This window comes from Porites lutea, chromosome 9 (genome assembly GCF_958299795.1).
Source record: "Porites lutea chromosome 9, jaPorLute2.1, whole genome shotgun sequence".
Taxonomy (NCBI): Eukaryota; Metazoa; Cnidaria; class Anthozoa; order Scleractinia; family Poritidae; genus Porites; species Porites lutea.
Window position 1 is genome coordinate 28,375,945 of NC_133209.1, and position 14,401 is coordinate 28,390,345.

The 14,401-nt window shown below is 38.5% G+C and overlaps 1 protein-coding gene across 1 annotated transcript in view; it reads left to right on the forward strand.

The window, feature by feature from the left end:
• The window catches only part of LOC140948560 (neuronal acetylcholine receptor subunit alpha-7-like), a 16,086-nt gene extending 8,226 nt beyond the window's left edge, over window positions 1-7,860 (forward strand). The window contains exons 5-9 of the mRNA XM_073397813.1: window positions 327-433; window positions 1,564-1,732; window positions 2,624-2,770; window positions 3,355-3,613; window positions 4,438-7,860. Coding sequence (XP_073253914.1) covers window positions 327-433; window positions 1,564-1,732; window positions 2,624-2,770; window positions 3,355-3,613; window positions 4,438-5,048 — 1,293 coding nt within the window. The 3' untranslated portion in view covers window positions 5,049-7,860. The remainder of the gene's footprint in view (window positions 1-326; window positions 434-1,563; window positions 1,733-2,623; window positions 2,771-3,354; window positions 3,614-4,437) is intronic.
• Window positions 7,861-14,401: the final 6,541 nt, after the last annotated feature.

Sequence of the window (14,401 nt, forward strand, 5' to 3'; positions counted from 1 at the left end):
TCACCACCATCATTAGAACAAAATGATAACATCCGTAAAAATTAGCCGTTTAGGTTCTCATTGTTCATTTATCGAAGGCAACGCAGCGTCAAAGATAAAGAACGCGTATCAAAGCGAGTGAAAAGGACTGAATGCTGCTTCCGGTGCTCTATTTGCTTCTCTGCCATTGGTCAATTCCCTGATTTAGAGATCTTCGCGCGCCGTCGTTACTTTGTCACGTTGTCTCTGCTTAATCTATTTTATGCGTGTTAGCTTTACCATCATCAGAGTTTTTCTCATTGTTACTATTCATGATCTGAAGGAAAAGTTTTTCTTTTCTTTCCTAGGAATGGTTGAATTCCGACTTAGGCTGGAACGAGACAGAATATAACGTTAGCAGTGTCCACGTGAGTCCTGCAAGGATCTGGGTTCCAGATATAATACTATACAATAAGTAAGCTTTTTGTGTACAAAACATTCTCATTTTTGTGGCCAGCATGCGCAGCTAGCTATGCAGCTTTCTTAGAACAAAAGAAAGTTTTTTTTTCAAAGAGAAGGTTGCAATTCCCATAGAAATTATGGATAATTATACGTTTCTGGGAAACTGCCCGCCTACCCATCCCCTAGGCCAACATCAACACTCACTTCTCACATATAAGGGCACAATTTTGGCTTAAGGTAGGGGTAGGTGGGCGGTTTCCCAGAAAAGTTTAATGATCCGAAATTATTTAGTACACCAACATGGCCGCCGCACCCTTCCCCCTCACATTCTTCTCCTATCTTCCCGCATGAGATTGATGAATTATAAAGATGAAGTTAGTTTTTACTTTGTCAGTACATAAAAGGCGACCTTCTTTATAGATTATAAACAATATTTGGATGAGCTTTTTGTGATATCCGGAATAATCAAGGTTAATTGACTGAAGCGTTATCAGCCGAGCCAAAGGCCGAGGCTGATAACATTTTCCGAGACTTTGATTATTCAGGATATCAGAAAAACCGAAACTAATAATCCTTTTATTTTAAATAACACAGCATCGCACTAATCTGCTGCTTATGACCACCTCGGTTATTACGGTCACTTTTTTTGGCCTGGCAAAACGGCCATACATTTTCTTGTGAAAAAACGCTCGTTAATACGATCACCCGTTAATACCGTCACCAGCGTCAGAAATTTCGAGCTGAGCTTGTTTTTGAACTGTTTTTAGACTATAGTGACTTACAATACATTTGTGGAAGTCTAGTAGCCGATTTTTACAAGTGTTTTATGTTCTGAAGGAAAGTTTCAAGTAGCTTTTACCAAATTTAGGGTACGCGATACCTATATTCCTGTTGTTTATTAAAGAGAACACAGTTGTACAAGACGTGCGAATGCGATGTGTATTTGTCATTACGTTCATTTTGTCATGAAATTTGACTCTGCCTCGGTGATACGGCCAAATTTTTAGTGGCCCATTGGTGACCGTAATAACGGGGACTGTACCTAATCTTAAAGTTGCCCTGATTTCCAAAATAAACTGTAGGCTCTTAGCCAATGAGAAGACAGATAGTAAATACAATGTGTAATAATTAAACTTAACACAGTGTGCGGTTCGCTGACAGCGCGGATGACAACGGTAAACTGGGAGGTGGAACGGAAAAGTATAAGACCAAGATTGTTATTAACTCCAGCGGTTATTGTAACTGGATGGCACCTGCGATCTTTCAGAGCTCCTGTGACGTAAACACAGAATACTTTCCTTTCGACGATCAGGTTAGTCAAGCGATAAAAAAAACTTATCCTGGGTATTGGTTATAAAGGTTTTAACATGCGTTATGAAAGAAACAAAATGTTATCTGCACTGGCCCAAACTGCATTATATCAACAGAGAACACGAGAGAAAAGCGAAAGTGTGAAAAGACAACAAAAAGAAAAAAGAAAAAAAAAGCAGCCAAAGGAGGCAGGAGGCAGGAGGCTTGGAACCGAGGCGGATTCTCCAGACAAGCTTAAACGGTGACCTCACATCTGAATTCGGGTGACGACCGGGAACAAGAGCATTAGGCTGTACTTAGCGCACATGAGTCAAGTGTAGTTCATCTCTAGTTATTTTCTAGTCCAACTCCGTGTTGTAACAATTTATTTCATCCCGTTGATGGGTTTGTTACAAATGAGCTCTTTGCTCGCAACCTTGTCCCCAGGGCTTTTCCCTGAAGAAAACCGCCCCCCCCCCCATTTTTTAAGGAAAAGCTCTGGGGACGAGGTTGCTCTGCTCGTCGATCTATGAGGAAAACGGCTTTCAATAAGAATGACCGAGACCAGGTTTTATGAGCCCGCGAGACCGAGCACCCCACTCAAACCCCTTGCTTTCACTAAATCGCTGGACGTCACAACCAGGTTGAGGTGGTCTTTGTTATCTAAGGTCTTCCATCTATGAGGTGGTAAATGTAGATATCTAATATATACTTGGCGCTGAACCTTTATTGGCAATGTTTCATCTTAGACGGACATGCTTATAAAAAAAAAGAAATCCGAACTAACCATCCTTGTAAAGTACATGTATGACGTATACAGTGGCCCATACAACCAACACTGTTTTCTCTTTTTATCGAAAACAGACACTACAAGGTTAGAATACTTCCTTGGGGCGATTGTTGTTTTTTTCAGATTTGCTCACTCAGGTTTGGTTCATGGGCGTTTGACGGAGGCGAGCTGGATATGGTGGTAGATCACTCTGAGACAGGAGTAAAGAAAAACACTTATCAAAACAATACTGAGTGGGAAATGATGAAAGTTACAGTTGAAAGAAAAGAGGTGAGTATAGGTCCAAGGGCTCTGCCTTACAAGTTACAATTGTTACAATGGTTAACCGATTTTGGTACAAAGTGAAAGACCACAGGTTTAATTCCGGCCACAACAACACCACGTAATACTGGATGGCATTAATTTATTGGTCAGAACCCATGCCGTAGTGTAGCTTTTCTGATCAAGCCAAGTCTGAACCTCTCAGTAAAAAAGATTTACAAAATCAGGAATTGCCGGGCTCAGAGAGAGTCAGTACTGTGACTTAGACAATGATTGATTAGCAGATGACTCTCAGTTTACAAGAATGAGCACCAGAAGCACTTAACTTGTTGTCTTTTTAGCTTTAAACTCTTCCAAAGACGGCTGTCTATAAATTCCTTTTCGTTTTCGCGCAACGTCAGTTGCTCATATTGTTTAACAGTTTCAGTTAGAGTAATGATGTCATAGTTTTAAGCAGTGATGGATTTTGAGCAATAAATCTCGGGAAAAGCAACAGGATCGTGTGATCTGATTTGCAAAAAAAAAACCATGCCCCTAGTTTCGCAAATTCCAAGTAGCTTCTGTATGACTGACTGTTTGCCCTTTTTTAACAGCAATGGTACAGCTGCTGTATCCACCCTTATCCCAGCGTGGTCTTGTCGCTGCATCTCAGACGACGCTACTATTTCTACATGGTCAATTTAGTGGTGCCCTGTTCTCTCATCGCTTTGATGGTCCTGCTCTCTTTTATTTTACCGCCGGAGTCTGGGGAGAGAATTGGCTTGGGTATCACTGTGCTGATGGCGATGGCAATTTTCCAGGAACTTACGTCAAATAAACTTCCAGCCGACTCTAACTACATTCCGTTGTTAGGTAAGGGACTGAGATTAACAGCAGCAGGCCTGTCAAAAGAGGGAGTTTTAGATGTCAATACAGCGACGGCAACGAGATCATCAAAAGAGCAATCGGTTTTTGTTAGCAAAACAAGTTTGCACGGGCATCACGCTTTTTTGTACCTTTCTTTGCCGTCACTGCACGACTACGACGTGAAAATGCCTAATTTCACTTTTCATCGACAACGTGAACATACGACGACGAATTTTCTTTCTCTCTATAAACTTGAATATTCCTCTTAAGAATTCAACTCCAGGAAAGTTCGCCTACAATGGACAAAGTGAACATTTTGGGATAATCGCACTTTAGTTTTTAAAGAACGCGAAGTCATTTTTTAAGTGTCGTTTTCGCCGAGCTGTTTGATCGCTAGAATCAACCTTGTCTTTAGGGCCTTTCCAAAAGCAATCCGGAGGCCCTGAGTTCATCAATCCCTGTCCCAACTGCTATCTGGTTTAATGCAATTGTGTTATCCTCTGTTACAAAGTAACTCAGCTTTTAATAGCAACATACCGGATACCAAAAGAGCGTTTTCACATGACGTCACGGCGGTCATGTTCGTGTTCCAAGCCAATCCTGTGGGAGTTGATCTCTTTTCTTATGTAAACACTTTCGTTTGTTTTAATAAATTTGCATACATGCAGATGCTGGTCACGTGATTGAAAACGCTTTATAGCTTGCAAATTCAGTGATGAAGTTCGCTTTTGTTCGCAGCCTCGTTTTAATGAGGCTGCAAAATTGTAGAATTTTCACTCTGTCATTGATTTTCGCTGTCTTAGACTGAATTCTGTTTCTTTACCTTACAGCCAAATACTATTCCACTGCTATTACCGAGATTGGTTTGGCTTTGTTCGCAACCTGTGTTATTTTGAACTTTTACTACAAGCAAGACACCATGCCTGACTGGCTCAAACTGTTTATGTTTCGGATTCTGGGACGTTTGGTCTTAATAAAGTACGAATTCAAAGCAAAAAAGAAGAAAAAAAGAAATCGAAAAGAACTTCTCATTGAAGAGAACTGTGAACTGTCCCAACTTACGGGAAATCAGTACTCGGGGCCTTACGATGTGGGAAAAATGAGCACGATAAATGAGAACAACTGCGAAGAAAATGGTTCCTACACTGAACCTGAGCAGCGGCCGCCCGTACAACGCAAGCGCACAAGAACACGAAGTTTGATTCGCGCGGAGACCCCACTTCTGAATGATAGGGTGGCCAATAGTCACCATCATGAGCATTGCATTCTCGAGCCAGATCACGAGAACCAGGACGATGAACTTAACAATAACCGCGCCGACTGGCAAATGGCCGCGAAGATCCTGGACCGACTGGTGCTAGTACTGGGGATTGTGATCAGTATTGCAACCTTTCTGGCGATATTTTTGCAAGCACCAAGGGTGCGGGCAACTTTTTTTTGAAGGATAGCTTGCTCAGCGTTAGTCGTCTTAACAGCGTTTAAGGCAGCAAGGTTGATACTACGTAGAAAAAATTAACTTTGCCAAAGATTCGCACTGGGGGGACAACGTTGAACACGACCGACCAAGATTACGACCGTACCGACAATTGTCTCGTTCAATTCTTATCAGAGCTCATCTGTATGGCACATGCCCCATTCTGTTGATCGCCCAGTTTTGCAAATCACGTACTATCGCGAGCCCTAAAAAGAGACCACTCGCATAACTGGCGCTTTATGAGTCAAGGCGGGAGAACGGGGCATCAGCCAAACTCGTCTGAGCGCCCCTAATAAGGCCTTTTGAGCAGGCTACTGAGGGTACTAAAACCTAAAGAACAATAGAACACATTCACATGTTAACCGCTTATACGGCGTTTTATTGCTGCTCCACCTACTGGGAAAGCAGAGTGAACACATACAGCACCGAATTTGAAGCATTTGTAGCTGAATCTTTGGTGTAGTTGTATTGAAACCTAGATCCCTTGTGATTTCTACGTACACTGTCAAATGCCGTTAATGCACATGCGGACATTGAATGGGCCATAGAAAGTGTGTCCGTATTCACTGCGTATAGAGCGGTTTTCATTTGAGTGTCGAAAAGTAATTGGTTTTGCACTTTCTACACGATGCGATTGGCTTAAAAGATTCGCGCCACCTTTTCATCCAATCAGAAGTAAAACCAAAGCCAATTGTGACGCGCTCGCATGCATTTTCCCGCGCTTTGCGTCAGCCACATGTAATTACTTCGAGTTTTGATTGGTTCAATGTATTGTCTGTGTCCTATGTGATTGGCCAGAGTAATTACTTTGGTTTTGGTTTTACGACACTCAAACGAAAACCACTCTATTAGGCACGTCATGGTGTTAAAACCAAAACGACTTCTTTTATTAGAGCAAAATATCAAAGAAATAAAAGAGGACATAGGCATCTTCGGATTAAACATCTCTAACCTTCAAAAAGCCGTGATTACGCACAATTAATCCACGGAAACAGTCAAAAATCGCCCTCATCTATTTATTACTTAATCAAAACCGTTCTCTGTAAAACTCGTTTGATGCCACAATAGTCTGTAGCGTTGAGAACATAGACACGCTGTCAACTGAAGGTTTTTTACCTTCTAAAAGGAAAGGCCTAATACAGCACACAACCGATAATGAAGTGTCCGCATAAGCGAGGTTGACCATGTATGAGAATTTGTTGATTGGGCAAGAAACAAGTGTCCGTTGTCCGCATTAACTGGTGTCCGTATCAACCCTTTAAGTCCCAATAGTGACCAACATCAATTTTCTCCTAACAATGTCCATAGATTGTCAAGTGCAACATCTATATGAATTCTTCAAATAATCACAAAGAGAAAAATCTCTGATCTTTTATCAATTTCTCCCAACTAATTCTGTAAGGAAATTTATAGAGATCAGTTTGGAGAATTTGTTTGTGGATATTGGGGCTTAAAGGGTTAAGCGGGTTGAATTTGGAGAAAATGTAAGAGTTTTCAGCTGGGACAAAGAAAACTGTCCGTATTAAGGAGGTGTCCGTGTTAAGCGGGCGTCCGTTAAGCGGGGTTTGCATGACTGTATTATTTCAAGCCAGACAATCAAAAACAGACACACTTCTTATAACGGTGTACACACCCATATGTCTGATGCATATAATAGTATACACTGTCCCCTCTGCTTCACCCGCAAGAAAATGTATTTTAAGTGATCTGATTTAAGACTTAATCCACAGGCCTAATTAAGCAATTTATCTTAGAATACTCTTGTTAAATTAGGAGTGACATAGTTAAACAATCGCGTCGTATTCCTTCTTTCATAGTCAAGTATACCCTTTGTTGAGCTACATACTTTTTTCTTTTCTTTTCTTTACTTTTAAAAATAATCCATTTTTTTATTGAGTACCCTTCATTTACATGGTGTCAGTACCCTATAGTGTCAGGAAGCATAAAGCCTCAGCTTCTCTATAGGCTTTCTTGTCATTACCACTTTGATTATTTGTAAAATGATTTATTCAGAATAGCCTATCTTCTTTAATATATTATAAATTTCTTGTGTATTGTCTATGTATTCTTATGTGGTTGATGGCAAATATAATCAGGAATGGAATGAATGAAACGAAACTAAGGGCGTGTTCAATTGATTTTATTCCGGAATAAGAATACGCAAAAGTCCGTAAAAAGTTTCGTTAAAAGTCTGACTCTTCCGTCGTGATTTCTGGACCATTTACACTTTATATCATACATCAAAATATTTAAATAATGAAGTATAAATGTCATATATTTGAACAGCGGAATGCAAAAACTTAATATCGATGTTGAGTCCTCACAGTGTCGCAAATCATGCAGCTGTGAAAAGAAAGCCTGAAAAAAATTCAGGCTTGCCGAGGTTTATTGCAAACATTTTTTTAAATATTGTAATACAATGAAAGCCAAAACAACTGATTTCTATAGTTTATTCCATTTATCAGATTATGCCGGAATACAGTCAATGGAACACGCCCAAAATAGTAATCCCCCGTATATGTGTTCTAATCGACTGACTTTATATTAGTGATTAAAATGCTTTATACACGCTAATCTGTCAGTGGTTATGGGATGCTGTATAAAGATTTGATTTAATTTACGATTTGTGTCAGACGTTTATTAGTTCTAAATGTCAAACATAGAGAGATTTTCTTCGAAACCGTACGAAAACGTTGTAAAGAAGGTTACTAGGGACACCAGGACTATGTAGGGTACATTAGTGAATTTGGAGTACCTTCAATCGTAAAATTCAACAAGTAAGAAAAAAAAAACGTTTAAATTGAATTAATTTATTAAAAATTAGTTTAAGAATAGATGGCATATAAATTAAGCTTTTCATGCTAAGTCCTTGAGGTTCTTGACATATTCTAAGATATGAATTTGATAATCCATTTTGCAAGGTAAAGTAAAAAAATTGAGCATGTTCTATTACTTTGAAATTATGGATGACGCCAAATCAAGTTTTTGGCCGGTAAATGGAAAGATAACGAGATAAACTTAATCAATTGTATGTTTTCAAAGCTTCACTTGATTCCTTGAGATAGCTGTCTGCAGGAGCGCCTGCTGTCTGATACTAGCTAAGGATATCTGGTTATAAACACCTCAGTGATCTTGGTGTTTACATCAATCTGATTGGTTCGCTATCTCGGGCTATTCAACAATATTCACCCCCTAGCGAGGGATAATGTGTGCGCTGGGTATTTTTCCAATTTTTGTAGACAACGATCCTTCGAAAGAACAATTGTTAAGTAAACACCGTGATTACAGTCGAACCTCCACTCACGGCTTCTTCGCGACAATGCCCCCTCTCTCGCCCACAGCGGAAATTTGTCAGTCCATACATTCATTGCTTAGTGTTTCAACCTCTCTACAGTGGCCACTTTCTCCTGTCCGCAAGGTGGCCGTCGTAAAGAGGTTAAACTGTAATTCCTGAGGGCACAGTATTTGAGTACTAAAAAAGAAAGCGAGTTTTGGTTTCTTTTTCGTTTGCGTTGCATAGTGGGCAGAGACTGTCTTCCCTAGTCATTTAGTCAAGCCTCCCAATCTCTGTACTCATAGCTAGAATCGCTCAACAGTCGTGAGACGACGGAACACCCCTGACGGCAATATCCGGAAAACCTAGGTAAAATGAAAAACCTGTAAAATATTAAATGTTCGTCTGTTATGTCTTATTTAATTTGAAGTAGTCCTTTCTCGACGATCAAAAATTTTGAGGTACGGGATATTTACTTGAAAGAGTTGGTGTTATTGTACAAAAAAATACGGTAAGAAAAATGTAAAACGGCGTACATTTAGTTTTATAATCTGCGCCAAAAAAATTACATGCAGATTTTGAGGTGAAAGCCTACCAATAAATTAAAGAAAATAATGATGATTAATAAATTCAACAAAAAATCAAATTGTTAATTTAATTTAATCGAGGTGAATGACACTGTCATGCAATGTTTTGGTTAGAAGCCATCCGTTCGGTCAATTCGGGCAGCCATTTTAAGGGTGTTAGTAAAGTATAGTTACTCTGTCCGTCTAAATTGACAAGGAAGCTCCCTGTCTTAACAATTGAAATTATTATCAGGAAGGAACGAAAGAATTTGATCTTTAATTCTCTAAGAAAGGAGCAAAATGTTAAAGTTACATGGATTTTGATTTCACTTGCGATGATGAACTAGGGGAGATCCAACCTAAACTGGTTTTGAGTTTGTAATCCTAGCTACAAAATTACAAGAAACATCTAATCGCAAGGTGAGTATATACTTGTAGCTTTGTGTCTCATTGAACGGAACTGAAACCGCACAGGGAGAACTCAAAATTAACGTTACTTTTAGATATAGCGCTATTACTCTGCGAAACTGACGTCTGAGGCGAAATTTTAACGTTAGAGCTGATTAAATTGTAGTTGGTCGCCGAGAGCACTAAAGCAAGATGGTAAGTTTCAAGGGATTTATAGGTGCCTCGTATTGCCTCGTACTAACGAAATTATTCAATGGACGTATTCATTTCTATCCTATAAAAGGGATTAGCGTAAGATATATGAACCAAATCAGCAAAAACTCGATGTAACGGTCTGTTCTAAGGAAAAGTGTCAAACATATAACTTGGATGATTTCAAATTTAAAATAGGTGAAAATATGTAATCAAATACACGGCAGAAATGGAGGCAAATATAAGTATTCCGCAAGTAATTAATAAATGGGTTTCCGTTAAAAAAATTTATCAAACGCTGACGCTTTACCAGCTGGATCCAACTTAAAAAACTTATTTCATGCCAAGAGACTGGAGGGATATTCAATTTTTGTAAACGCTGATCAATAAATTCAAGCTTTTGTCACCGTGGTTTTGCTGTATAAAATTTGAAGGACCACTGTCTACTCTATCTCTAAATTGAGTAGGACAGTAAAAATCAAGACAACATTTTGCTGCGAAAAATATTTTGAACATTGTGAAAGGTTTGAATCCAGGAGTCATTTCAAAAGGTTGAGTTTGATCGTCCGGGTGAACGTAGTCCTGAATAGGACTGTTGTTGTTGACAGTGACAGTCAACAACAACAGTCCTATTCAGGACTACGTTCACCCGCACGATCAAACTCAACCTTTTGATTTTGAACATTGTTTCGATTTCAATAGTCCATGAGCTTTTGTGCCGCTGCTTTAGTGAGCTTAAAATGAAAGCTTTTGGCTACATGCTGAGAATTACTACATTCGTTAAAGGAAAAAGGTATTTTATGGATCGGTAATATTTACTATGACTTAACATACTGTCCTGAAAAGCGGAATAAATAGACAAAACGACCACAACAATACAAAATCTAAAAAGTCTAGTTGAGGCCTCTGTTGTAGCGGAGCGATGATTTACAAAAAGAAACTTGCAGGATAGTCTTAATAGAGGCAAATAGTGACATAATGTGAAATGAAAAGAAAGATCAAGGAAAAAAAGAAGAAAGAATCGAACGCCTGGGCGCGTACGCGTGGAATTACACAGAAACATCCAATCTCCGGTTTTGTTCATTAAGGATCAGAGAGAATCAATGTTATGTTATTTATTATCCAGTATTTTTCACAAAACACAGGAATGAATCTCTAACTTCATCACCTTTCCCAACCCTATAGTTCTGTTAGTGACCCGTGTTATCGAATCTTCTATATCCTTGTCCTACTGTAAAATTTGTGTAATTGCAGTATTACCAAGCAAGCGCAATTGGGTTTTAAACCCACCCATATAAACTTTCGAGTACATGTAATATCCTATCTCACTCGGCTATATATGACTCAGAGCCATTTTTCACCTGTTCATCAGACTACGTAAGTCAATTTTAATGCGTCCATTATTTCTAATTTTTCACTGTCTTGTATTTACAGCGAATCAAGTTGAGTAAGTTAATCAAGACTCTCATGGTTCACTGACTCGGAGCAAATCTTCAAACTTTTCAATGGTCATAGTAAAAATCTACTTTTAACAACATCAATAAACTCCCGACATAATCCGGATTATCCTTCAGTGAAGGACCGAAGCCAGACGGAAGCTTCCTTCAAGAGGTAATATTAGAAAAAAAGAAATGAAGAGACGTTTTAGACAAATGATTTGTGTTAAAAGGAACACGCAATGCCTCTGGCGACGTCCTTGAATTACAAATTCAAGAAACGACCAGAAAGTTTCATTTGGGGCCTGAATAACAATTTTTTATAATATTAAAGGCAATAAAGCATGATTTAGCTGGTAGATAATTGAAACAGTTCTCCCTGTAATTAGATTCCGAGTATTTTTGCAAATGACAAGAGCCCCTAAACATGCCTATCGGTGATGAATTATTTATTTTCATTTATCACTATTCATGATCTTGAGTTGTTCTTCAAACTGCGTCCATGGGAATTGTTTTCCAATTCCCTGTTTTCTCGTTCCTTGAATTAAACAGAGACTTGAAGAAATTTTAAGAAGCATTTGGGAGGAGTCCTTTGGAGGTGAGGATCCTTAAATCTCTACCTTTTTTGTCTTTACAGTGTAACAGCATGAATTTACACTACGCTAAAAAATTGCGCATATTGCGTAAATCAATAAACGCGATTCAAATTTACGCTGTTCCCGAAGGCTGCCCAGTTTGAAATTGGAGTTTTCCGTCAAACATTTACTGGTGGTTAATTTGATTTGATTCACAAATAACCGCTGCCAAGATCCTATTCTCAATCGCAATCCATCAAGATGGTTTTTTTTTAAGAGTCACCGATGATTTAAATATTCCTTAAAGTGTATTTGTTTTATTTTAAGGCCGAAAATGTTTAGTCATGGCTTGATATCGACAGCGATCCTAGACATATTTATTTTATCACAGTAGTACTTATAATTCTTTCTGTACTTTACTCGGCAGGGTATATTAAAAAAAATAGAACGAGAAAACATTTCAAAGAACACTACTACTAGCCACTTAAAATGTCTGTCGTTGTCGTTTTAAAATATTTATCTCAATAAGATCTTCATCTACCTGTTGTATATCTAGCCAAGAGGAGTGTTTGTTTTCTGGGTTTTGAATTGAAATTTTCTTAAAACAACTAAAAATTAATTACAGTTGAGATAGAATAATGTATGTTTCATCGGCTATAGAACATTTTATATTGATCGTGATTATCATCTTACGGACCATAAGGCTGCCTAGCGTTGTATCCTAGACAATCACGAGAAACCGATCTCCAGAGCAGCTGTCCGCTTTAGCACCCATGTACTAGATCACTCTACTGTGACCTTCGGTGTTTATGGATGCTCAAGTGTTTCCTTAGTGATGAGAGAGGTAGAAGCCACGCTATCAAAACCTCAGATCAATTTGTGCGAAAACTTTGAATCTGGCCCAGAGGTAATTTCGAACCGGCTAAAGTGCAGAATTGACGAATTTTATTGATACCGTTAGTTATTAACGAATTATAGTTAAATTTTACCATTATTACAATTTGTCTATTAGAACATTTCCTTCCATTATCGGTTATTATCGCCAATACGTGAGTATCGTTTACATTTATACAGTAATATGCTCTTTTTAAGAATTCGATTAATTAATGTGGCTGTCCAAATTTGTGGTCTAATGGTCCTCAAGATTTGCGGTGTATTCTTATCTTGCGCGTTAGCGGGTTAATGGGCTGAATGGGTGCATCAATTGAATACCAACAATAATGGCCCAGGTTTGTTATTTGCGACTGTTTCCAGTCACGGTCTGTTGCAATAGATGGCTTTCACAGTGACGTCTTCAAATTGTAAAGTCAAAATAGGGAGATTTTAAGAATTCTTGTTTACACTAGGTTGAAGATAAACAAAAAGTAAATCTTTGTAAAAGTTTTCATTCCCGTAGCATGTTTCATTTCGAAAATACAGCAATTTGAACTTCCAAGTTTTCACAGTGCGTGACACCAAAATAGGAATGCTGTCTCGTTGAAAAAAAGTATCTCCTCTTGATTTTCAGCAGTATAACCATTCCAAGTATTAGAAGATATTTTTATGCGCACGTATACTAGTTCTCGAGTGAAAAGAAGGAGCTTTTATGGAAAAAGTGGACTCCAGATGTTTTTGTTGATTTACTGTGCACCAATATGGCGTCTCCATACAAAGCTCTACAAAGGTGCGTGAAACGTTTCGGCAAATAACTCTGAAACTGTGGGCCACAAAGACCTGAGACTTGGACAAATTGTTTAAAAATTAGTCTTCTTTAACATTTCATTTTCTTCGCTTCTTCCACTGGACGGTTTCCAATTTATTTTTTTGTTGCGTGACAGTGAAAACGATCTCTCTTTTCTACACAACTTGAGTTTTGCCTTATAGATTCCAAACGTTATCTTTCATGAGCACGTGAAAGCACTGCTGTAGAGGTTTCCGTTGAATGTTGCATGTTCCCAGCGTAGGACTCCATCGGCAGGCTGACAACGGATTTGATCATAACCCCTGCCCCCTCCCCCGCCCCCCTCCTGCAAAAAAAGAGTAACCGGTAAGGATGAACTCGGTCAAGGAAACACTGGAAAAATGATTAAAAAATAAAACAACAATAATAACAGGCAAAAAGAGGAAAATTACGCAGATGGGTCCAATACAGCGCAGCTGTCTTGGATCTTTTATTTACCATGGGAACAATGAGAGAGTATCAGATCATTCCTCTTGATGGGAACTATTTTTTACAAAATCATAGCATTGGCTAAATGCAATCAGTTCGCAGCCTTACTCATCATGACTCATATTTCAGTTTTAAGTAAAAAACATAGTGTTTGTTTTTAGGCTCTCTTCGCATGTCACAGAAATATATTTTGTAAACTTTCTTGATTAAACAGCGTTGCTTAGTATGAATGCGGAGGCAGTGAAATTTTAATAGTATCAATCTCAAATATACTAAAACCTAAAAATTTAAATTCGCACTCATGAATCTGATCATCGACCCTCGGGGTGAGATGTAAATTGAAACTCACAGGTATTGTACGTAAATATTGAGATGGAAAATCCGTAGCTCATCGAGAGGGAATCTTTTTAGAAACAGACAACGCAATTTGGATATCGATTAAGTGACTTAATGGAATTGTTTAATTAGCATGTTATTGCAGTGAGAGGGAATTTATTGTCCTTTGCAAAGAAGATCTAGCAATTTTCCAAAGTACTGATAATATCTTACTCAATTTTTTGAAATACAAAACTTGAACTTGATCCATGATCGCTCAGTATACCGAGATTTCCCGTCTTTCAGATTTCACTGAAGACGCAAACGTTGGGATAAATCTCTGTAACCCTGGCCTTGTGTTTAGAAAGTTGAACGACTGTTATTAAAAATCTGTTTTGGCTGCTG